General features: G+C 36.9%; 2 protein-coding genes across 2 annotated transcripts in view; both read left to right on the top strand.

The window, feature by feature from the left end:
* LOC136826787 (sortilin-related receptor-like) overlaps positions 1–24,648 on the top strand; it is a 330,233-nt gene that overhangs the window by 119,784 nt on the left and 185,801 nt on the right. The window lies entirely within an intron of this gene.
* LOC136826786 (sortilin-related receptor-like) overlaps positions 1–24,648 on the top strand; it is a 67,189-nt gene that overhangs the window by 30,274 nt on the left and 12,267 nt on the right. Inside the window, exons 5-9 of the mRNA XM_067084221.1 lie at positions 5,081–5,266; positions 7,132–7,295; positions 9,129–9,241; positions 15,107–15,263; positions 22,549–22,859. Of these exons, the coding sequence (XP_066940322.1) occupies positions 5,081–5,266; positions 7,132–7,295; positions 9,129–9,241; positions 15,107–15,263; positions 22,549–22,855 (927 nt within the window). The 3' untranslated portion in view covers positions 22,856–22,859. The remainder of the gene's footprint in view (positions 1–5,080; positions 5,267–7,131; positions 7,296–9,128; positions 9,242–15,106; positions 15,264–22,548; positions 22,860–24,648) is intronic.

The following is a 24,648-nucleotide window of genomic DNA, read 5'->3' on the forward strand; positions in this document are numbered from 1 at the left end:
ACAACTTGGTTTGTAAATCTACTTGAGTTTTCTCTTGGATGTGGATGGTAATGATAAAATAAGGATCTGTAAGGTAAGAGGTTGCCATATTAGGCTTTATTCTAGCTCCACTGATCCTCATGACATATGTGTGAAATGTCAAGGAAAAGAGTGTAATGTGAATGACTGTTGTCAAGTATGTGAATGTTGGTCAGATGAATTCATGGTAAAATTGGTAAAACATCATAAATGAAGAGAGGCTGATCGTTAGAAAAGTCAGCTAAAGAAGCAAGAGGTTAAGTCTCCTAAGGCTAGTGTTAAGGGAGTGCATGATTTGTCTCCTTTCCCTTCTAGTAACATTTTTTGTATCTCTTCTACTCTTCATTCTGTTACTCTTACTAGAGTTTCCCAATTAATTCAGGACGTAAGATTTGATAGAATTGAGTCAGATAATAAGGATTTAAAGGGCTTGATAAATAAGTTAGCTGAAGTTTCATGGAATATTTTATCGGCTTTGCCCTCTGTTGGTTTTGGGTAATTCCCTTGCGTTAGAGGAAGGGTCAGTGCACCTGCTCCTGGATAGTCGTGTCTTTGATATGTCCTGTCTTGTTACCTCACTACCTGGAGCAACAAGGAACTGGGACATAGCAGGAAACGGTGCGGATCTGTGCCCATTGTCCCCTTCCTCTGGTCGGCCTGAGACTTAGAGTAAAGAGAAGTTGGCCGTTGTCTTCTCTGCTTTTAAGCTTGATGGCATCGGGACATCTTATTAGTAATGTTTCTTCATGTCTATGCACTTCTCCTGCGCCTTTCGCCGCAGTGCAACACGTCCTTGGTCAGAGCACAAGGCTTCGCTCTTTGTTTGTTTGTTTGGTTGCTTCTTTTCGCCTGTTTTTAGGTAAGTTTGGTTGTTTTATATGACATCTTAGACACTCTATATGTTATATTATTGATGTATAACGTTGATGTCGTGTCTTTTGTTAGTCTCTTGACCATTATGTGATAGGTCCCAGTATAATTTTTTTATTTTTTACGCCAAGTATGCATTATTACCAGCTCTTCAGTGGTGACTTTGAGAATCTGTTTGTTTTGTTTTTTCTTTTTGACTGTTTTTAGGCAAGTTTGGTTGTTTTATTTGTCATTTTAGACTGTTTATATGATATATTATTGATTTATTATGTTGATGTCATGTAATCTGTTAGTCTCATGACTTTATTTATTTATTATTTTAACCCAGTTATGGCAAGTTACCATGACAACAGTGATACTGAAGAATCATTTACTGATCTTGAAATGCCTGTTTTCAAAATTACTAAAACTAAGCATATGAGATATCTTGTGATAGACCAAAATAAGGATAATTTGTACAAGATGACTCGTTAATGACCATAAAAAGGTCTCAAATTTTCTAAAAAACACTATTTTGCATAAAATAAACATAATTTTATGTTGAAATTAAGAAGTACAGTGTCTAAACAACTTATATTTTCAATTAAATAAAAGAATTGGAATATTTTTTGACACATTATGTTCAAAAATAGGTCCATTAAGGGGTTAAGCAGAATTGAATTCACTTATTAAAGCTATGTTTAGAATCTTGGAGATCATCTCGGATATGGATATGTCTGTGGGAGCGATTGATGGTTATGTCCGTCAACTTTCTTCCTTGGTCCCTTAGGACTCTGCTCCAGGCAAGGAAGTTTTGGATTTTATTGGTTGTTTAGATGGAGCAGTAAAGGACGCGGTTGGCGAGAGTGCTCACTCTTCTGCCAGGTTGGTTCTTAAGAAACGGGAACAGTTGTGTTCTTATCTTGCCAAGTCTGTGACAGATTCACAGAAGGCTGCTGTCCTTTTTCAACCTCGGATAAAATCTTGAGTTCTGAAGCTTTATCATCCATCACACCGGGAGTAGGGAAGATGGAAACACGGTCCTTGATAGGTAATGCTCAGATGCCCAAGCTTCCTCCTCCTCCTCTTCTCCTCCTCCTCCTCCTCCTCCTCTAAGCCCTCTACTTCAACAGGAGTTTCTCTTGTCGAACGGAATTCAGTTAGACATTTCGAGGACCCTCCAGGGGATCTGGTAAGTCATTTAAGGGACCTGTTAAGTCATTGAAATGAAGTTTCTAGCCCTCAGTTGCCAGTAGGAGGAAGGCCTTCCCATTTTGGGAAGTATGGAAAGATCTTGGCACGGATCCCTTGGTTGTGGAGGTGCTAAAGGAGGGTTACTCAAATACATTTGTAAGCCCTCTTCCACTGTCAGATTCTCGAGTTTCTCTTTGTATCTCGGCAGTCAGGAGAAGCAGAAAATCTTTCAGTTGGAAATCTTGAAGCATGTAGAGAAAGAGGCAATAGAATAAGTTGTAGACCCAGGCCCCCGGCTTCTACAATCGCCTTTTTCTAGTCCCCAAAACCACAGGGGGATGGAGACCTGTTCTGGATGTTTCCAGATTAAATGCCTTTGTAATGCTGATGAAGTTCTCCATGGAGTCAGTGAGCTAAATACTAGTGTCCATTCGGAGAATGAATTGGATGGTATCGATAGAGATGCAGGATACATATTTTCACATTCCCATCAAGATGGAGTGCAGAAAGTACCCGAGATTTGTTTTTGGGAATAAAGTTTTTCAATTCAAGGTGATGTGTTTTGGCCTAAGCCTGGCTCTACAAGATTTTGCAAGGGTTGTGGCTCCTTTAGGAAGGTGGACCCATTTGTTGGGCATAAAGATGATCCTGTACCTGGGTGATTGGCTGATTCTGTCTCCCACATTTGAGGGCATTCTGAGGGCAAGAGAAAGGAGTTTTAGTCTCAGTTGTTGGGGATAGTCATGAATTTCTCAAAGTTGACCCTGTCTCCTTCACAGGAGATTACTTATCTTGGGATGGAGATCAACACTGTGAATATTAAGGTTTTCCTACAATGAAACTTGTAGATTTTTTGCTGTCAACTCTCAAGGAATTTCGAAGCTTCAGGCCTGTTCCTGCGAAGAAGCGTTTGTCCCTGTTAGGACACATGTCTTCGTTGGAGAAACTTGTACCAGGGGCAAGGCTAAGAATGAGACCTCTTCAGTTTTTCCTGAAGCAACAATGGGCTCCCCACTCAGTATATTGAACATCACTTTCCTCTGCTCCAAAACCAGCTCTAGGAGAGTACAGGTTACTGTTAGTAGTTTTGGTTAACTTATTTAACCATGGTAGTACAGTCCAACCTCTTAAATCAGGGAACCTTGGGACCAGCCCACTGCCGAACCACAGAAAATCCCGAAATATAGAAAACATCCCTAAAAAATGAAGCCCCTATGTAAAGACAGTCTTGCAAGCCAATTCCACATACAAAATAGCTTAGTTGCCGACTTTGTCTACTACTTGGCTAAGTTCTGACACCGCTTTTTATCATTTTATTACTCATATATTTTCACTTTATCATTAAAAATCATTTTATAACTTAGTACTGTATAATTTTCTTTAAAATACGGTACTTTATTTAACACATTTAGCCTACGTTCCATTAGCCTAACTGTAAGTCAACTACAGTACTTCACTTTTCTCAGAATCTGCAGAATATTATCAGTGACTTTCATCTCCTAAATTTACTATCTTTATAATTATCGCTATTAGTTTCTTCATCATTTATTTTGGTTGTAGAGGGTAATGAAATGACAAAAATAAAGAATGAATTTTGGCGATCTCTGCATTTGAACGTTGCCGTAAAAAAAAAGGCACACCGCCATCTGTTGAGGAAAATGGACACTAAAGATTCGCTAATTGGAGAAACATTTTCTAGCATAGATAAAGATTTATGCTTGCGCTTTTGCCGGTTTTAAGAGGTTCAACTGTACTTTCCCCTGACCTTTTCTGATGTCACCTTACAACATGTATTTGTTTATCTCTCCTCCCAAATGTTACACTTTTCAGTTTTTCAATATTTTTTTCAATATTATTTAACTCCTCTTGCCAGAGTTTTCCTTCCTTGGAACATCATTTAATTCTGTTTTGAACACACTACTCTTCATAGACTTGACCTTACTTCATATTTCAGTTTCCATGTTTTTATTCCCTGGAATGTTTGTCTTTTCATCTTTCGCCTTCATTATCAGCTCTGTGCTTAATAGTCTATGTTGTTTTAGACATGCCTCACATTGTGTAACTATGAAATCCTTTTCATAATGGTGGATCTTATCAGGATAAGTTGTCTATTCAGTTAATAAATGAACAAGCTGGTTCTAAAATTGTTAAACAGAAAATTGTTTTGGCCAACCTAGTCAGAACTAGACTTCTGTTTAATATTCTGTTTCAACTACCCTGTCAGTTGGTCCATGTTCGGTGTTAAGTGGTGAGATTTCTTAAATACAGTCTATGCTGATCCAATTCTCAAATTATAAGAAAGTTATGGAACAGTGTACCAACTGATAATATGAGAATTGGATTAGCAAAGACTATTTAAGAAGTGCATTTATTTTTTTTAAGTGTCGGGAAATAAAGGTTGTGGTGATAGGCATATTTCAAAACTTTAAGGTGCAGTCCTTAATTTGAAATATTTTATATGGAGCTTTGAGCTAATTATATAAATTTCCCAACAACTGTAATAATGAAATTCAGCTCATTATTGGAAATTACTTAACATGCAAAGATTGCAGTATTGTACTGTATAATCTTGTTAAGTATACAGTATATAAAATACTCCTAACTCTGTTCATCTGTCTCCATTTTGTATCTAGGCAGGCACATGGTTACTCATGGTGATGTGAAATTTTTATTTTATCATGCATGGCCAAAATTCACAATAACACTGTGTCTCATGACACCATATGTACTTTAGACTGAAGGGCATTCGTACCTCGTAGACAGGAAATAAGTAAAGGTGCTCTTGGGTATGTGATTATTAAAAATCTCTAATAAAATTGAAAGTCATAAGAGAAGACCTGGGATTATGTATGGGAAGTATTTTTTGTGTATATTTTGATGTACATATTTTTTACTTGAAACTAATTGGGCTGAAAAAGTTTCACTTTTGAGATTAAAATGTTTGAGTCAGCAGTCATACTTATTGTCATTGTTGGATGTAAAAATACATGCATCTGTAACATATGGAAATTTTTTCCAGGCTATTAAAAATGGCACCAATGAACACTGTGTTTGCCCTGATGGATCAAAGATTCAAGACGATGGAACATGTTTGTCTGAAGGTAGCACATGTGCCACAAATTTCTTCAAGTGTGGTAATGGTCGATGTATTCCCAGGCAGTGGGTATGTGACATCGATAATGACTGTGGAGACAACTCTGATGAAGTGAGTGACAGATTGTTACTAAGTAGTCGTTTTTTGTAGCCATTGATCCTTATTTTATGCATAAGCTAAAGTTTCTCTGTACTGTAATTTTCTTGTATGAAGATAGACTTGGAATAACTAAAAAACATTAGGTTGGTTTTTGGTTTTACTAATAAATAAAGGTAATACAGTCATACCCGAACTTGTGCTGAGGTTAGGTTTCAGAACCCCTCGCTCAAGGTAAATTTTCATGTAAGTTAGGCACGGTCTCTAAAAATGCTGATAAATGCTTATTTCTAAAGTTTAAACACTAAATATGACCCTAATCATGCTCCCAAATTATTAAGCTAACTTTTAAATGAAATTAAAGTTACTGTAAATTCATGTAAAAGTTAGCTTAATTCGTTACCCTGAAAAAAAGAAATAAATGATTGATATAAGAATAGAAAGTTGGAAGAAAATTTCTGTCTCTCTCCCCTTCGGACTGATCTATTTTTAGAAGCCTTATCAACCTCTTTTTAATAACCTCTGTATTCTACGTCCTTTCTCTTTGTTCTGAAATGCTTTTCATGAACAAATGGTGTTTGTTATTTGGACTAATACAACTCTTAGTTATTATGTCTATGTTTTGGAACGTACAGTATTTGCCACACTAGTGCATTTACACTTCATAGACGGTACAGGTAAAAGTAGATCAATTTAAACTATCAATTGTACAGGTAAAGACATACAGAGAAATAATAAGTTGTAGAGTTATTTATGAATAATTATGGAGGCAGAGAGAATAACATGAGAGAGAGAGAGGTTATTCTTAGATAAGATATCAAAAGATGAAAATTCAGTATTAAACTAACTTTTAAATGAAATTAAAGTTACTGTAAATCCATTTAAAAGTTGGCTTAATACATCACCCTTAAAAAAAGAAATAAATGGTTGATGTAGAAATATAGGAGAGAGTGAAGATTAGTACAGTATACTATTTCTCTTGCTCCCCATTCCACCAGCTTATTTTTAGAAGTCTTCTCAAACTCGTTTTTAAAAACTTCTTTATGTCTCTTTTTCTTTGTTCTGAAATGCTCTATGTATCTGTTTTTTAGACCGGTGCATTTACAGTTTGTAGACGGTACAGGTAAAATTAGATCAATTTAAAATCATCTACTCTACAGTTGAAGATATACAGAGAAACAGTAGTACGCAGGTTGCGCTTTGACCTGCTAATCAGCAACACTCCCCCTTGTCATGTCAGATCGACATGTCTTACAGCTTGTGCCTTCGAGCTTCTTACAAAAGATGAGGGGAAGAAATTTGTTTATTAAAATAGTATTAATTTTGTAATTACAGTTATATTATTATCATTATTATTATTATTATTATATTTAATCTTCTTAATCTTATTAATATTTGAAAATTAGTATTTACTAGTAAGTAAAAAATTTATTTATCATACAAAACAAATAAACATACACACGTGCCATAAAAATTCTCTCATCTCAGTAAAAGAGAGAGAGAGAGAGAAATTAATTTTATTATTTAATGTTGTTTAATTTACACATAAAAGCTTGAAAACTTATAAATTACTAAAAGATTAAACAAACGCTTTTGTAGGGTTTCTCAGTATTCGCAAATGTTCACGTCTTTGAAAAACTCGTGTACGACAATTAGTTAGGTTCCAATGAAAAGTTTGTGTGTCTGTGAATTCGTGCAACTCGAATTGCGCAAGTTCGGGCTATTACTGTATCTGATATATGATTATTACGCCTTGAAACATTAGTTTTCCTGTTTTAGGCTTTTGTAAGTATGAAGTGGAGTTGCATTTAGGTGTTAAGTGACATTTAGAGTTGACCGAAAAAGTGTCAGTTTGTCAAATAGATTTTACAATCTTTCAGACTGAGAAGGAATGTGGTAGAAAGCCTTGTGAGGCTCCTGCTTGGCAGTGTGCTAATGGACACTGCATTGCACCAGGTTGGAGGTGTGACTATGATAATGACTGTGGTGACAATTCAGATGAAGAGGACTGCCATCCCACTGAATGCCCTGCTAACACTTACAGGTGAACCTTGAATTATTCATTTGGATTTTTCTAAAATTGTGGAAATACAGTGCACTTACTGTACTGTTGCACTAAATGTTTGATAAGTAAATGGGGTATTCTTGGTCAGATTTAACAGTGAACAAATTATTTATACTGAATAAAACTGGTAACTTAATTTTCCTCATTGTTGCTATTCAGTAGGGATCAGCTTGAAAATAATTCTCATACATTTGGAGTTCGGTATCACCTATGATGTGGGACTAATATGTAAAATATAGAGGTTAGGTACTGATGGAATTGGATGCAAAATGCAAGGCAGAAAGCCATACAACTGTGGGTAAAAGTATGCTGCAAAGAACCATTAGTGCCATCTGCAGTGTACCATGCCAAGCATGCTGTAAAAGGTAACCTCATTGGTGGCTGATGGCCATAGAAATTTGCTCTTTTCGTGTGAATGTTATTGCTAGCAGAGAAATATTCTGAGGTCTGAGGAACAGTAAAATAAGGGATGTAAAGCAGGACTTTAAACAAAATTTTTTTCCTTCAAGTTAACATTTTTCTTCATGTACACTCGGCAAGGAAAGTGAGGATACAGTTTTTTTAATCTTCGGACATATGTTGCTAATTAATGCGACATCTGGCAACTTTAGAAGGGGGAAGAGCTTCAGTCTTAATGTGTTTGCTTTTTGCTTGACCTCCTATAACTTTCAATCATATTCTACGGTTCTGAAATCATTGATACTTAAGTGCAGTAGTAAGCTTTACAGTATTCGTTCAAGTTGTAATTTGCAGCGACAGTTCTGAGCAAAATAAACATTTTTCGACATAACCTACCAACTAACCTTACACAAATGAATTTATGACACCACAATGAACGGAATGCTTACGTAATCGGAAACGCGATCTTCCATAATGAAATCAAGAGTTAAATTTGAGCAATGTCCAACGAAAAACATGGGGAAACAATAAAGGAACGAATGCAATGTTATGGAGAGAGAGAGAGAGAGAGAGAGAGAGAGAGAGAGAGAGAGAGAGAGAGAGAGAGAGAGAGAGAGAGAGAGAGAGAGAGAGACATCGCCAAGAAACATCCAGTTACTTCCCACATCATAGAGAACGCTCGTGGGGATTTAAATAGATTTGGTCAACCTACCCTAGGTGTCACATCATTTACTGCCATTAATTCCAGCTGACCTTTAACACTGTGAAATATAAATATGAATGTGTAAAAATTAAATAAATTATCATTACCTCGTATGATGATGCAATAATAAGCCTGTTCATAACGGAAAACGAGTAAATACTGCCGTTCTGATAAACAGTACTACACTGAGATATCCACATACTATCTTTTAGATCTCTATGAACGAAGCCATCTGAGAAATTCTGATTACTTGGACATCCATGGTGGTTTTAAGTATCTGAACGTTTTGTTTTGCAGATTTAATATATATGATATAATTTGCATTGTATTTTCATATTCTAGAGTAAATTTACCGAGATTATGTGTTTTCTGTAAGAAAAAATTAGAATTCGATGAACGAAATCTAATGAAAACTGTATCCTCACTTTTCTTGCCAGTGTACACTAGAATTTGGGTATCATGTAATTATTTTTAATGGTCTATTTGACAGTTGAGGGCCCCAAGAATAAGTTTCTTATTTCTATTTTATGAAGTTTTGATAGCATATTTTTTATATGCAATTTTACTAATTAACAACATTTCAGTTGTCAGAGGCAGTTACACTGAAACAGTTATATAGTTATGATTTCAAAGTGATATATATGTGTAGTGCCATTTGTTCTTGTTTTGAGTAATTGTATTATAACTGACTTGTTTACTTTTTATGTTAGATGTAAAAATGGCCGCTGTATACATCCAAATTGGGTATGCGACATGGAGGATGACTGCCGTGATGGTTCTGATGAACAAAACTGCACTACATCTCATAAGAACCAGTGTAGAGGTACTGCATTTTCACATAGATTTTTATAATGGTCAAAATGACAGATTTTTATAATGGTCAGAACGACATAGATTTTTATAATGGTCAAAATACATGTTGTTGTTGATGACAGGCTATAGTGTGTGGATATTACATAGACCACATAATTCTTCAAACATGGTGGTTAGCATTTTGTTTTCATTAAATATTCTTGAAGTTCATAATGTTTGTACAGTTATCAGAGAAATATAATTCAACTTAGATTCAGTTTGCAACAAGTAAATATTCATTTCATCGCAAATCTCTTACTTATAATTAGCCCATTGTTCATACTGGAATCTAAACATTACACCTTTCATATACTGAGTGTCCTTCCATTTAAGCGCTGGACTGGCTGTGTACTGACTAAACAAGGGTGGGAACCAGGTAGAGATTGGGGAAGTTGGATGTCCATCCTCACCCAACTGACATAACCCATTTTCCTATCAGCCCATATTCAGAATGAAAATCTGAAGAATAAAGCAGGTTGGATGGGGTGGGTTACCTCAGTATGAAAGGTTATGGTTTATATATCTAGAAAAAAAATACAAATTATTTAAAAAAGAATTTGGCACTTTTTCCTTTGGGAATACAAACACTGCCTTTTGTGCTTGGAGACTTATGACTCGGGAGGGAGGTAGTACCTGCAGGTAGGGCTGAGCACCTTTCTGGGCAGAGCAGGTGTCATAGTGTAGAGAAAAAGGCACCACCACCACTTTGCTGGTACCGACCTGAATGGCAGGGCAGTGCAGACTCCGCTGGCACTGGCCTGGAGGGTGGATTGGTGCTTCCCTCTATCCCTGTAACCCATGTTATTGACCTGAATCATGTTGTATTAATCATGAAGAACTCTGTCTTCTTCTGTGGAGGCAGGAAACTATTTGTCAGCAGCCCTTGTTATTGATAAAGGCTCTACCTTGCCTCCCCTCATAATTTTAGTAGGGGAGACAAGGGTTCCCATTCTAGTTTTGTGGAATGGGCTTACAGTGTTACTTGCCTGTACTCACTTGGGTCCAGCTTGTACTTCGGTATGAATGTTCGCAGGTATTGGCCGTGGAAGAAAATGGGTTGGTGCACACACCACCTCTCTTCTAAGGAGCAGCACACTAACCAGAGCACTCGAATGGGCAGTGGGATATCTGGATGGTTTCCAGTAGTAACATTACCTGTTGAGTCTTTGGCTTTTGCTGCACTGCTCATAGTCATATGCAGCCTAGCCAAACCAATCACGTAGTCGTCATCTTGGATGATGTTCAAAAATATCTCCTTACCTGACAGGATCTTCATAATATCACAGCTGTTGTACCATAATGCTGTCATTCTACGGAGATTCTACTTTTCACAGGCATGTTGAAGAACTGGTAGGGAGCTCACCTAGTAGATTCCTAGGGAGTTGTTCCTCAGGAATATTTAGTTATTGTAAATTAGCTTGAGATCATGAAGTCACAGTTTTAGATTATCCTAAGGCTAGCCCAAAGAATTATATTCTGGACTGAAAAGGAGAAATTGGACTAAGGTTATACAAAAGTAATGGGAGAGCTAGGGGTTAAGAGGGCAAAGTGATCAAATGAAAAGTAAAAGGCAGATAGCAGTGCAGTGGAGGCTGAAGTTGTGTTTCAGAGAACACTTACTGTCATCCGTGTCATGCAAGGCACACAGTAGCTGTTACACCCCAGGGGGGAAAACTACCTATTTATTATCTTGTAGAGTAGCAAGTAGTTAATTTGATCCTGAATGCCTTTGGGTACTAGAAATCATGTGCAACACAAGACCAAGTTGGCATACCTAAGGTTCCAAAGGGCTTAAGGTCAGACTTTCCGCATCTCTAAACAGTGACAGTTTCTTCCTGGGCATAAGCCATTGAGGTACACTTTGTCCCAAAATTTGTTCATGAAAAAAATGGTAGTGGGAAGTATTAAGCTTTCCTTAAAATGGTCACTCCAAACATTTGCAAATCCCTGAGGCAGCAGTGGGGCTCCCAATTAGTGCATGTGATCTTTACCAGCTTTGTTTAAAACTTCCAACTTTTGGCTCTGCATTCCAGGTTCAAGCATTGTGGAAGATGGATGCTATAATGTTTTATCAGACTAGTAATAAGATCCTGGGTACAAGGGGTCTGTTGATGACCTAATGACTCCTCTTTGGCAATATGAGTGGTTTGCCAATAAGTCTTTCTTGAAGGTTCTCCAAGTAGGAGATACTCCTTTGGCCAGCACAACTTTGTATATTTAGAAAGAAAATGAAAATACTAAACTTTCATTCTTGTAAACTATCTAAAAGAACCCCAGAGACAGAGGCACCTGAGAGGGGCAATCCAGGGCTGTCTTTCTATACTTCTCTCCATTGCACAGCAACAAATGGGCACGAGGAGCTTCAGGAGATCCTTACTACAATGGCACCTAACTTCCAAAGAATGGGAGAGGACCACACTCGTCGAAGAGATGAAGAACCTTTATTCTGAGTGGGACAACTACTGCCACCACTTCAGTGACCCTGGAGCAGGCCCCCCAAGTGCTTTGGTAGAGAATGGAGCAGCTAACAGCAATGACAACCCCCTCCAAGGAAGAGGACATCCCAACATCGTCAAAGAATGCCTACGTCACTTGGTAGAGAAAGATGCAGAGAAAAATTGAAATATGAACATTGGACAATTATTGACTAACATTCTTGTGCAGGAAAAGCGAATTATTAGAAGAATTGAGAAAACTTAGTAATAATATAATGATAATATATTAATACACAAAAAAACACTCCCAAGACCTCCTCCTACTTCAAAATTTCTTCCTTATACCAATTTACATATACTTATTTATTTACCAGGGTAACAGAATACCATTTTAAATCACAAATTCCACAATTACATGGGTTTATATAGTCAAGGCACTTTCCATCAAGGCACATACTATTTTCTCCAGTGCACAAATACAGCAGCACCAATATTAGACTATAGTCCATTCACACCCTGCCCTTTATCTGAGGGATTCTTAGTTCAGTTGTAAAACATCCATATTACCACATTTAAGGGATTCTTAGTTCAAATGTAAAACATCCATATTACCACATTTGCACTGCACAGAAAAACACCCAGTTGCCTCCCTGATTCTAGAGTTCCATGCACCAATTTTAAGTGTCTTTGAATTTATGATATTCGAATGTTCACCCTGGCATCCATAAAAAAATCACACAAGGTCTCACCAAAAAAAACTGCCAAAAAGGCTGTCAAAAAAGGGAGAAGTTGTTTCTTTTTTCCTTTATACTATCGCATTCCTGCAATCAAAACAAAAATATGTATTGTATACATTCAACTAAAAAAACAACTAAAAAACTCAATAACAAAAACATAGATGCAAAAGCAAAACAAAACATCACCTTACTATTTTTATTTCTTAAAATAGAAAAATAAAGTTTCCCATCTTAAACCAAGCCCATTTGAAAAAAAAAATAACAATAAAAAAACTACCACAACAGTAGATCTTATTTGAACTGCACACTTGAATAAGCTGATACATACCAAAAATTGCAAGTCCTTAGGTCTCTCCTAGCTACCAATCTTGTCACACCCCAGTCGTAAATGTTGTGAATCTGCTGATTCAGGTCTTGAGCTTCATAGACCTGATGTAGGTTTTTGAATGGAACTGAAGTGGTTATGTTAGTACCACAAAGAAGCAGTTCATGGGAAACCCAGAAACCCCCATGTAGGATCCTAAGGAATCTTTTAAGCCTCCATACGAGGGAAACAGTCTTTCTTTTGGATTTGCTTCTTGGAGATGAGTCTGTGAACTGCACCTGTAAGGTAATGCATACCAGGAATTGGAAGTCAAAAGTCTGTCTTTCAGTTGGAAATCAGTAGATCTGTCAAAGCAGCCAGTCTTGTCACAAAGCCAAATTCCAGGTAGCTGTACCAAGCTGTGGTACTTTTTCCCCGTGCCATCACATTATTAGTATGAAGAGAACCATATTAGTATGACGAGAACCACCTTTTAGTTCTGCTGTAGCAGCTCATAGATATTAATAGAGATCCAAATACAGTACTTGAACTGGAGGCTCAGATTAAAGGGTCACTTGTGCCAAGTCAGGGGTGGTTTGATGCTTTTGTGATGCATTTGATATAATATAACAACCTTGGGGAAAACATTAGGAGCTAATGAGGAGGTTGTGACGATGCCTCGTAAGATTCTGAAGCAGCCAATTTTTTGTGGTGCACAGTGCTGAGCCTCTTTTAGAAGATAATATTCAGTGATACTTTTTGTTGCCTGAGAAGAGAAGACTGTGCTTAACTTCAAGGTTGCCAAGGACCTTATCAACCTTGTGTTTCTGTTTAGTTCTGAGAGATGTGAGGCTGATGCCCCTTTGAAATCCGTATTGGTTGTTACCCCAGGTAGAATAATACTCCTGCCAATTCTTCCTCCTTTTAGATATGCTCTAAGTCAATCTAAAGCATGGGAGATTTGTACCACAACATTTTAGGTGTTTATTTTGTCTCAGCACCTCTTCTCTGTTCAAGTCCATGGAGTAAGAGGTCGCCAGTGTTCAAGGTATACTAGCTGTGCTGTACTAAGAAGATCCAGTTCCATAGTGATAGACCTGATAGAATGGTCAGGTATGGCTGGGAGGAACTTCACCCTAAAGAACATGAATATTTATTTGTTGATGCTGGGGATGAGTCCATTCTACTATGTTGAGAACTGTCTAGCAGAAAATGTGACCACCATTAATAAATAGTTGGAGCTTGAGCAAAAGCTTTAAGTGGAGTGTGAAGAGTCCAGGAAGAGTAGGTATAAGTTTTAGGTGTGAAGACAAAATGATTTTTGCGGCACTCGCTCACAGTCTGAGAATGCCATGAATTTCAAGGTAGAAGTTGATCCTAACACTTCTGAGACTTGTAAGTGTCAAAATATAGAAGTGATGTACTTAATAGACAACAAAATTTTTTTTTAGCAAAACTTTTCCTACTGGCCATATTCTCATTGCACTAAAGGGAGAGGGACCTTCCTTTGCTAACTTCAATTTCCCATTTTCCCTTCTTATGGACTTCTGGTAGAAAGATCTGAATGTTTGATAATGAAGGAGTTTGTGTTAACAGACTTTTTTTTTTTTTTTTTTTATAATAAACCAGAGTTTTTTACTGAGCCCATTTATCATGAAATGTAGTGCTCGCTTCCTCTTCCTACCCTCTCAGATGGAGACTGGATCTGAAGAATAGAGCATCAACAAGTACATCAAGTAATGGAGTTGGCTGAGCATATGCAGTAGAATCATTCTTTTTGGAACTATTTACTTTTTGCTCATGGATTCTTCCAAAACAGATGCTATTTTATGAAGAATGAGTTTGAGTTTGTATGAAAACTAGTTTTATTGTAAAAACATCATAAAAATGTGCTTTATTGTAAAAACATTTTTGAGGTATTACTCTAACCCAATTTTTTTATTATATGATATTGATTTAAATATATTCATTCCTAGAGTACTTTACTTGAAATACATGTTGGTTTTGGGTCATAGGATTCTTGGGATGTGATCTCATGAATGCTGTGATAAAAAGCTTCCCAGTTATTTAATCAGAGCTCACATCATGTTTTTACAGTTATTTTCCAGTATACAAATGTTGACTTTGTCAGTGGTCATTCCTTTTTGGTATATTGATACGGTTTTCAGATGATGCAGTGAGACCTCATTACATCATTTTGTAATTTTTGTTTGTTTAATGATTAGGAAGTCCTTGACAGTTAACATAAAGATAATAACAGGCAAGAAAATACTTATCAACATTTATACTGAGAACTCTGCATATCAGCCCTTAACGTTTTGTTTCTTGTCAGCATTAATCTTGAATGTTTTTCATGTTAGGCACAGAGTTCACGTGTTCAGATGGGAGATGTCTACCAGGGTCATGGCGTTGTGATGGTGACAGTGATTGTGCTGATGGCCTTGATGAAAAAAATTGTACAAATGTTACATGTGAATCCTGGCAGTTCCAGTGTAATAGTAAACAGTGTATATTCAGGTGGGTAATTCATTTCGTTAATTTAATGCTAATTGCAGTACTGAAGGGTTTTGAAGTGTCCCATTAGCACCAGCCTTTGTGCTCTGCCTTTTGACTCTTAACTGCTCCAAATGGTCTTTTACTACTTTGACCAAATATTTTATATTTTTAATTTCAGTATCTCAATTGTGGAAGAAGGTTCATGTAGTTGAACCAGAGCCATTCCTCCCTAAGTGATGATTAGTGCATTTTGGCTGTCTTATTAGTAAATGTCAGTTAACAGAGATTATTTTACTAACAAGTTAATTTGTATATTATAATGCATACTCTATAAAATATATCAGAATACTACATTTATAATAAAATTAACCATTAATTTCTTACTGTGTGGGAGGTAATATTTATAGGATTGCATTATATAGATCAATTATCATTCAGTTGAATCTGTAGCTTAACTTATTCTGGCTCACGTAGAACTACAGCTTACACAATGCATTACATAACATACAGTAAAAATAACAAAGATGTTACCAGAAATGGGGAATTCAGTTAAGTAGAATATAATGGGAAGGGGTGAAGAGGAGACATTCAATATAGCAAAGTTGCTGAGAAAAGATGAAAATATGACTGGCAAAGTATACAAAAGATGAATAAGGAGAAATTGAACTTCAGGCGAACATGGTCGCTAGAACAATTCTATAAGAAAATAACTAGTGCAAATTGGGGGGTATTGGTACACCAAAGGGGACGATTGAGATATGGCATCTGCATAGGTTAAAAAGCCCTTCCTGAGACTGAAAAATGGAAAACCACAAGATCAAGTGCAAAAACAGTGGCAAATGTATCCAGATAATATGGGGTCTATCAAGAGTTAGACCCAAGCCCCTTGCCCTTGCTGTTTATCATGGTAATAGAGGACGCTGCCTAGGAGTATAGAAGGTGAGGCCCTTAGGAGCTGCGATATGCAGGTGACCTAGTGTTACAGAAGAATCAGAAGAGTTGAAGATGTTAAGAAGGTGGAATGGCAAAACGGAGAGAAGATTGAGAGTTAATGTTAGCAAAACAAAGGTTACAGGGATTTGAGTGAAAGTAAGGTAATAAAATTCTGTCAGGAAATAAGACTTGCAGTCTGGAATGATGTCGGGAGGTGGACTCTGTACTGAGTGTAAAGGGTTGTCTCACAAAAATGCTGAGGATTGCAAAATTTGCATGGAATGTAGAGTAAAAGCTTTTCATGGTCTTAAATTTATAATAAGAGCAAACGGGGAGAGAGACAAGTTGAGAACTGTTTTATAGTTGAAGGGCAGGTTCTGGAAGAGGTACAATATTTAACCTTTGGACAATAAGAAAGAGTAGCTGCAATCTGGATGATGTGGAAGGAGATAGCTATATGGTATAGGGAAATTTGGCAACAGATTGTTACTTGTGAGACTAATTTTGATCAAGGTAGTTTTATGTTTTATTATCTAATAAATGAAATTGTTCATGTCAAATTACTAAAAGAGCATGGTTTTTCGAATTACTGTAGGCAAGTAATTGTATGCATCTCTTACCATTTTATTTTATGGCAGTGATTTAAGTTACAGTTTTTATTTATAGCATAACTCTTGGAGACTGAGAAGCTTTTGTATTAAAATAAGATAGTAACTTTTCTAGTATTTTACCCAAACTACTAGGACTCCTTTCTAAAATCGTAGGTTGACCTTAAGGATGCCTTCTGAAATGAGGGGTCAAAATCTGGGCAATGCGAAGTCAAAAGTTAGTCAGCTGAGTAAAAAGCTTCCCAAGGCAACAAAGGAAAAATAACACCCAGCAAGCTGTGCCCCATTGTAGGGATTAGGCAGACTTGTTAATGGGGAAATAAGACTTATCCAATTGCCTGGGGTGAGATGTTAATTAGTGAGTGCTGTTTAGTATGTTTGACTGAGGCAAATGTTGAGGATATGTTACTTGGCATTAGATATATGAGAGAAATACACTGTATATCCTTGGTTATTGCTATTTGTCATGGGAATCCTTTGTAGTTTTGCTGTGATATCTAGTTAATTGCAATGCTTACTTTTTTACAAAGCTAACTTTATCATCTTCATTCTCCGTAACCTCGGAGGATTAAATGTGTGGTGTGCTTGGCATGACTAGTTGTAGTGTTAATAACTAAAGGGTTTTTTTAGTGGGTCCATTAGCCCCAGTTGCATTGCTTTTAATTTTTTAGGTGAAACTTATACCCTCTATAATTTAGCTTTATCTGCGACTACTTAGTGCGGGTTTGACAAGTGTTAAAATTGAAACAATCGTTAACGAATGATCCCAATAGTTACTATCCCGCCCTTTGTAGGGTCGGGGTAGGACAACGAATGTTTTGGTTGCTCATTCTACTCTTGTCAGCAAAATTGGACGTCAGTGTAGACAAGTGCTCTGAGTTTTTGTGTGTTTTTTCATGGTTATCGACTTGGGTCGTCTAGACCTTGGTTGTTTTTTTCATTATGGATTCTTCTTCTTAATCTTCCTTATCAAAGTCTCCTAGATCTCTTAGTTGTCCCAGTGCTTGGCATGTATGCCTAAAATCTATAAATCAATCAACCAATCTTAGATTTTGTAAGATAAGTGGTTGCAAGACCAGATTAGTTTTTTTTAAGTACGACACACATGATTTATGCATTGATCATCGTGAGGTAACGTGTGATTCGGACAACCGTTGTGACCATTGCAGGGATTGGTCTTTGCAAGAGATAGAGAAGATGTTAGCGTATCTTATTAAAAGAGAGAAGGATAGGCTTAGAGTGTAAAGAGAACATCTAGTCTTGCATCTAAGCCTTCCTTAGAATTAGTCTCTGATCAAGAGATAGATAGAGCTATTGATTCTTCTTCTCTAATGAGTTCACATCCTACACCCACTAAGTTAGCTTAGGGTAGTAGGTTAGGTTCAATGCAGTCTGATATTCTTTAAATCTAAGATTGAATTTTTATGTAACAAGCTTGAATCTTTTGCATCTAATGTATGTAGTGCATTGGCAACTCCGCGGACACAGCCTTGTCTGTCCCATCGGCTCCTCCTGCCGACAGGACTGGTAGTCCCAGGGTTCCCAAACGATGACTGACATCCTATGATGTTCATGGGCTGTGCCCTCTGTGTCCTGCCTTTGCTTCTCGGTCCACAGTGGACAAATGCAAATTGTGCTCACCTAAAGACATTCATGGTAGGGTGAAAAGGTCAAGGCCATCGCTTTCGAATGTTTTCCCAAGGTTGTTACAGTGATTCGTCCGAACCAGTAACCAGTCGCGTTCGGCAGCAAATGATGCTGTTGTGCTTCCAGCTGCCTCAAGTCCGGAGTCATTAGTTAGGTATTCAGGTAGTAAGTGTATGTGCCTAGGCTCCTTTTCTTTTGACAATATTCTGAGTTTTGATTTCTTCAAGCGAATTTGCCTCCTCAGCAAGCATGCCAACCAAATGCTGGCTGTCTCTGTTAGGTCACATGTCATCTCTGGAGAAGTTAGTCCCAGGTGCTCAACTATGGATAAGATCATTTCAGTTGCACTTGAGGAGGTACTGGCACAGTGTGTCACAGCCAATCCACGAGTTAGTGCCCTGGAACCCAAATCTGTTCCCCTTACCTTCGTTGGTGGATGTCCAAAGAGATACAGCTTGCAGGGAAGTCTCTAGAGTCCCCGAGCCCAGATCTCTCACTGTATTCAGATGCCTTGGAATAGGGCTAGGGTATAGTTATGGGGAGTCAGGTTGCTTCCGGAATATGATCACCAGTTGAGAAAAATATGCACATAAACTGCAAGGAGTTGTCAGGGGAGCTGCAGAGGCTGGTAAGTCCATTGACAAACAAAGTAATTTCTGTCTTCTCAGACAACTCAACGTCTCTCTCGTACCTAAGACGACAAGGGGGCACAAAGTCAGAAACGTTAGTAGCCATTACCATGGATTTACTCTGCTGGACCAAGGAGAGGAACATTTTCCTAATGCCCCAGTTTGTACCCGGTCGATTGAATGTTCTGAAAGACATGCTGAGTCATCCAGGACAGGTACTCTCCCACTTTAAACCAGACTGTGTGTGAGGCAATTTAGAAAGAGTTCGGCCGACCTCCCATCGATCTCTTTGCAGTGAAGCTAAATCATCGTCTCCAGTTGTATTTCTCACCAGTTCTGGGCCCCCAAGCCTGGGCAGTAGACGCTATGTCTTTGGACTGGATAAGCCTATTCGTATATGCTTTCCCTGAGTTTCTGCTTTTGAAGGAAGTACTCAAGAAGTTAAGAGAATCCTGAAACACCACGATGATTCTAATTGTGCCTTGGTGGCTGAGGAGGCATTGGTTCACAGACCTTCTAGAAATGTCAATAGAAGTTCCCAGACAGTCACCCTTTAGGACAAATCTACTTCAACAGACAGGGACGGAGGCTACACAGAAATATCAACACGCTTCATCTAACCGCTTGGAAACTGTCGACAAGCTTTTCAGAGCTAGAGGCTTTTCGAAGTTGTCTAGAGACTCCATCCTTGCTGCAAGGAGAAAGTCCACTAATATATTATATCAGAAACAGTGGGAACTATATAGTTCATGGTGCAAGTCCTGGGGATTTCATGTCTTCGAACCAGCATTGATAATGTAATTTTCTACAATTCTTAAGATATGCTAAAGGTTTGTCTGTTTCCTCCATCAAAGGCTGTAAATCCATGCTGGCTTCTGTTTTAAGGCATACTGGAAAGGATGGTGACTTACATGAAACTGTTTGCTCTTTTCGACTGGAAATGCTGAAAGTTCTTCAGAAACCTCATTTATGGAACTTAGATATTGTCTTATGACACCTTAAAGGCCCTCCTTTTGAGCCCCTGAGATAGGCTTCTCTCAAGGCTCTTTCTTTGAAAACCCTCTTTCCTGTGGCCTTGGCTTCGGCCAAAAGAATATGTGAATTGCAAGTGATATCATTTGTAGGTTTTCTCATACTGGTGCAGAATTATCTTTTCTGGTTTCCTTTCATGTCAAGAGTGATGTTAAGGCCAAAGCTCTTCCTAGAGTTTTCTCTATCCCTTTGCCAGAAACTCTAACTCCTGAAGAAGGAGGGCTGTGAAATATTATACGTCCAGTCATAAACCTGTAAGGAAGCAGTGTAGAAACCTATTTTGTTCAGTCAGGAAGCCTAAGGTTCTTATGTTTAAAAATGCCATGGCTTTCTTGATTAAGTCCTTAATTTCGGAGGCACGCCATGCAGTCTCTCTAGAGGTTTGTCCCCTTTTGAAGGTGAAACCACATGATGTCAGAGCAGCAGCTGCATCTATTAGTTTTCACCAACACCTCTCTCTAGACTGTTTAGTCTTGGTAGCACAGTGGAGGTGTAGCTCTGTATTCGCTTCCAACTACTTGAGGGAGGTAGAGATCCAGTATGAAGACTGCCATACTGTAGCACATCTGGTTTCGGCAGGGGAGGTTATCTCCTAGTCTTCCCGTTATGTGTCACAAACAGGTAGGGTTCTCTCTAGCTACCTCCTTTTTGAGTTCATACACAGTGGTTTACTCCTTTTTTTATTTATATGGATCATTTTAAACACTGGAGTTGTCCTTGCTTTGTTTGTTCTTGGATGAGGGCAAACAAAGTCTCTCTTTTTTTTTTTTGTTTTTTTGTTTGAGTAAATTATGTTGTTTAATGTTGCAGAGCCATTGCTCCTCATTGGAGAAAGCTCCTCATTGGAGAAAGCTACCCTGAGCTGATTAAGTACCACTTTTCTTTCAATTTGGGCATTTTGTTTTCGGGTGTGAGGTACCACAGCAGCTCGATTAGGTAGGTGGTAACTCTTGAGGGATCATAGTTTAGCTGTGGTTGTAGCTCCCGTTAGTGCTGCTGGCCTGAGGCACAGGGGCCAATAAATTGCCATTCTGCGTTGCACATCTTCAACCAGTGGCCACATTCGGGGTTCATGTTCCACCTCCTAAGAGAGTGGACCTCGCTCGGTGAAGACCCCCATCTGACAAGTATTTGCCATGGGGTCACATTCATCGGGTGAACAGCAATGAGGATATTTATAATGATATCTGATAATTCGGTTATAGAGAATCCCTTGTCCACCTCCAGCACACAATGTTGAGTCAGCTAAATGATAGAGGGTAAGTTTCACCTTAAAAAATAATGATTTTTATGATAGAATAAATTTTTTAGGTACTGACCCTCTATCATTGAAACCCTCCCTCATCCCCTCTTAAGAGATTAAGAGTAGAATGAGCAACTGAAACATAGCTGACCTACCCTCACCCTACAAAGGTGGGAAGTAACTATTGTTTAATGATTGTTTTAAATTTAACGCTTGTCGAGCCTGCTCCAAGTAGTTGCAGGTAAAGTACCTAAAAATTTATTTTATCTTAAAAAATCATTATTATTTTGTAACTTTTATTTGGGCTTTTCCTGTTTTTTCAGCTTACCTGTCTAGATTAGTGGTTTACTCTAGTTTTCACCTATCAGTTATGAAGAATTTTTTTCAATTAGAACCAATTCAAGGTTGACTTGTTCATCAGATTAAGCTATCTTATAAAAATTATATTTTTTTTATTGGGGTTATTTTGTTCTTCTTTATCTTTTTTACTTTCTTTACTTTGCTGGGTGGTACAATTAATTGTTTAAACTGAGTTCTTTTATACAATTTGTTCTTTAAACTATTTACTTAGGGCCTTAAGAGTGTGGAGTAAGGTTTACCACTAATAAGATTGTGGAGTAAGGTTTACCACTAATAACCTCAATGCAAATCCAAATAAGAGGTTCTACTGAAGTAAAATTTTCACTTGAACTTGTCAGGTGCCTGAAGAGGAATCATAAAAAAAAAAAGTTACTTCCAGTACATGGGATATTTAGTGTTCGATACTTGGAATTAACAGCTGATATTCCTGGATTGTAATTCATCACATGTACTTTAGAAAAGTGAGATTAATTGTATACTCAAATTTATATGTTGCTGTTTGTTTTGTATAGTTTAATTTCCTTTTGTTTTAACAAGACATGTATGTATATGGGTAAATTTTATTTCGTGTATATATGGGAGAAAATTGTCAAAGGGGTTTGATAGTAACACAGTGTAGATGGTGCTAATATTTTTCTTTCAATTTTAAACCTAATTCCTTGGGTGAGCCCAGTGATTCTTAAGATTTATGACGTAGTTTAAACTAATGTCATGATAAATATGATACTAATGATTCAGAGATACCTCTGTAAACTAATTTGTAATAATAATTATGGTACTGACGCTTTAATTTAGAGATTCTCCGTAAAGGAATACAATTCTAATGGTATTTTCTGTATGATTGTAATCAACAGGACCTGGAGGTGTGATGGGGAAGCTGATTGTCATGATAAGTCTGACGAGGTAGATTGTGGTGATATCCCCATTACGACTGCACCACCTTTGATACCATTCGGTCCGCTGGTTCCTCCTACAAGCGTAAATTGCACTGCTCTTATGTTTCGTTGTCGTAATGCAAATTGTATTCCATTTTGGTGGCGATGTGATGGCTTGGATGACTGTGGTGATACATCAGATGAAGAAGATTGTGATCATGGTGGGTCTAGGAATGTAACCACAGTTCCACCTGCAAGACCAGATGCACCTTCTGCACACTTGTAAAACTGTAAGTATTGTTATTCATGGTATTTGTATCGTAATTCTTCTTTTGAGGCCAGAGACTACAGTTTTGCAGGCTCTTTGTAGCTGCTCTTTTGCCTCAGTTGCATTGTTAGTATGCTTTCTGCATTTCATCCTTTTTATTTGTTTATGGTAAGCCTTGTAAAATTAACAGTGCCACCTAGTGGCCTAATAATAATAATAATAATGATAATAATAATAATAATAATAATAGTAATAATAATAATAACAAAAACAAAACAAAATAAAAATAATAATAATAATAATAATAATAATAATAATAATAATAATAATAATAATAATAATTAATAATAATTAATAATAATAATAATAATAATAATAATAATAATAATAATAATAATAATAATAATAATAATAATAATAATAATAAACTTTTGAGAACTACCCATGAAAATGAGATCTGGGCACTTTGGTAGTGCAGTAAACCCCCCTGTATTCGCGTTCCCACAGTTCGCAGACTCCCCGATTTTGCAGGATTTTCTGTGGAACATCTCTATAAGTTATTTGCAAAAAATTCAGTAATTCGCAGACTTTTTCGTTGAGAAATATTCAATAATTATGTATTTTGATGTTATTTTCATGACTAAATATATATTTTTATGATAGATGATTTACTAATTTTCAGATAATAATAATAATAATAATAATAATAATAATAATAATAATAATAATAATAATAATAATACTGTAAGATTAAATAATACTTAACTCAAAGAGAGAGAGAAACTTGTTTTCTCCCCTCCATTCAGGATGGACCCGACCTCATTAAAGCGAAGATAGATGCTCAGAATTGATAATATTGAAATATTAAAATTATATTAAAGTTTTACTGAAATTATATTAAAATGATACATAAGTGTTTCAGAATGATAGTATAACCATTTTTAGAGGGTATATGTAATGATGAAATAATGTTTTACAGTACTAATTTTCAAACAATATTAAGTTTATTTAGATTAAATAATAACATTGAAAAAAATAATTCTTCTTCTCTAAAAATCTCTCTCTCTCTCTCTCTCTCTCTCTCTCTCTCTCTCTCTCTCTCTCTCTCTCTCATTCATTTAGATGAGAGAATTTTTCTGACCTGTAACATGTACGTATGTCTCTTTTGTATGATAAATAAATGATTTATCTAATAAGTACTAATTTTCAAATAATAATAAGATTAAATAGTAATAATAATAGTAATAATACATAAAATATAATATTTTCCATGCATTTTGTGTAGTAAATTACTTAACATTTTAAACAAACAAATAGTGATTCCCAGTCTTTTTATGCTGACTTATGAAAGGATGGGTGAGGGTAAATGTCAATTTACTTGACAGTTTGACATATTGGCCAGAGGGGAAGAATTGTTGCCCTCAGAAGCTCATGGAGATCAATTTTCCAATATAAAAGTGAGTTAACTCTCTCTCTCTCTTAATCTCTCTCTCTCTCTCTCTCTCTCTCTCTCTCTCTCTCTCTCTCTCTCTCTCTCTCTCTCTCTCTCTCAGGAAAAGGTTTAGTAAAGGTAATACATCTTTGGAAGACAAAGAACAAACGTATAAAATTTTTTGATTGTAAGAGATTAAAGAGATAAATCTCTCTCTCTCTCTCTCTCTCTCTCTCTCTCTCTCTCTCTCTCTCTCTCTCTCTCAAAGATCTCTCTCTCTCTCTCTCTCTCTCTGGGTCTCTCAAAGATACTGTTTGCAGTGTGTGTTCTTAGTGTTTTAGAATTTTTAGTAAAAGGTAATATATCTTTTGGAAGACAA

This window comes from Macrobrachium rosenbergii, chromosome 41, assembly GCF_040412425.1.
Source record: "Macrobrachium rosenbergii isolate ZJJX-2024 chromosome 41, ASM4041242v1, whole genome shotgun sequence".
Classification (NCBI taxonomy): domain Eukaryota; kingdom Metazoa; phylum Arthropoda; class Malacostraca; order Decapoda; family Palaemonidae; genus Macrobrachium; species Macrobrachium rosenbergii.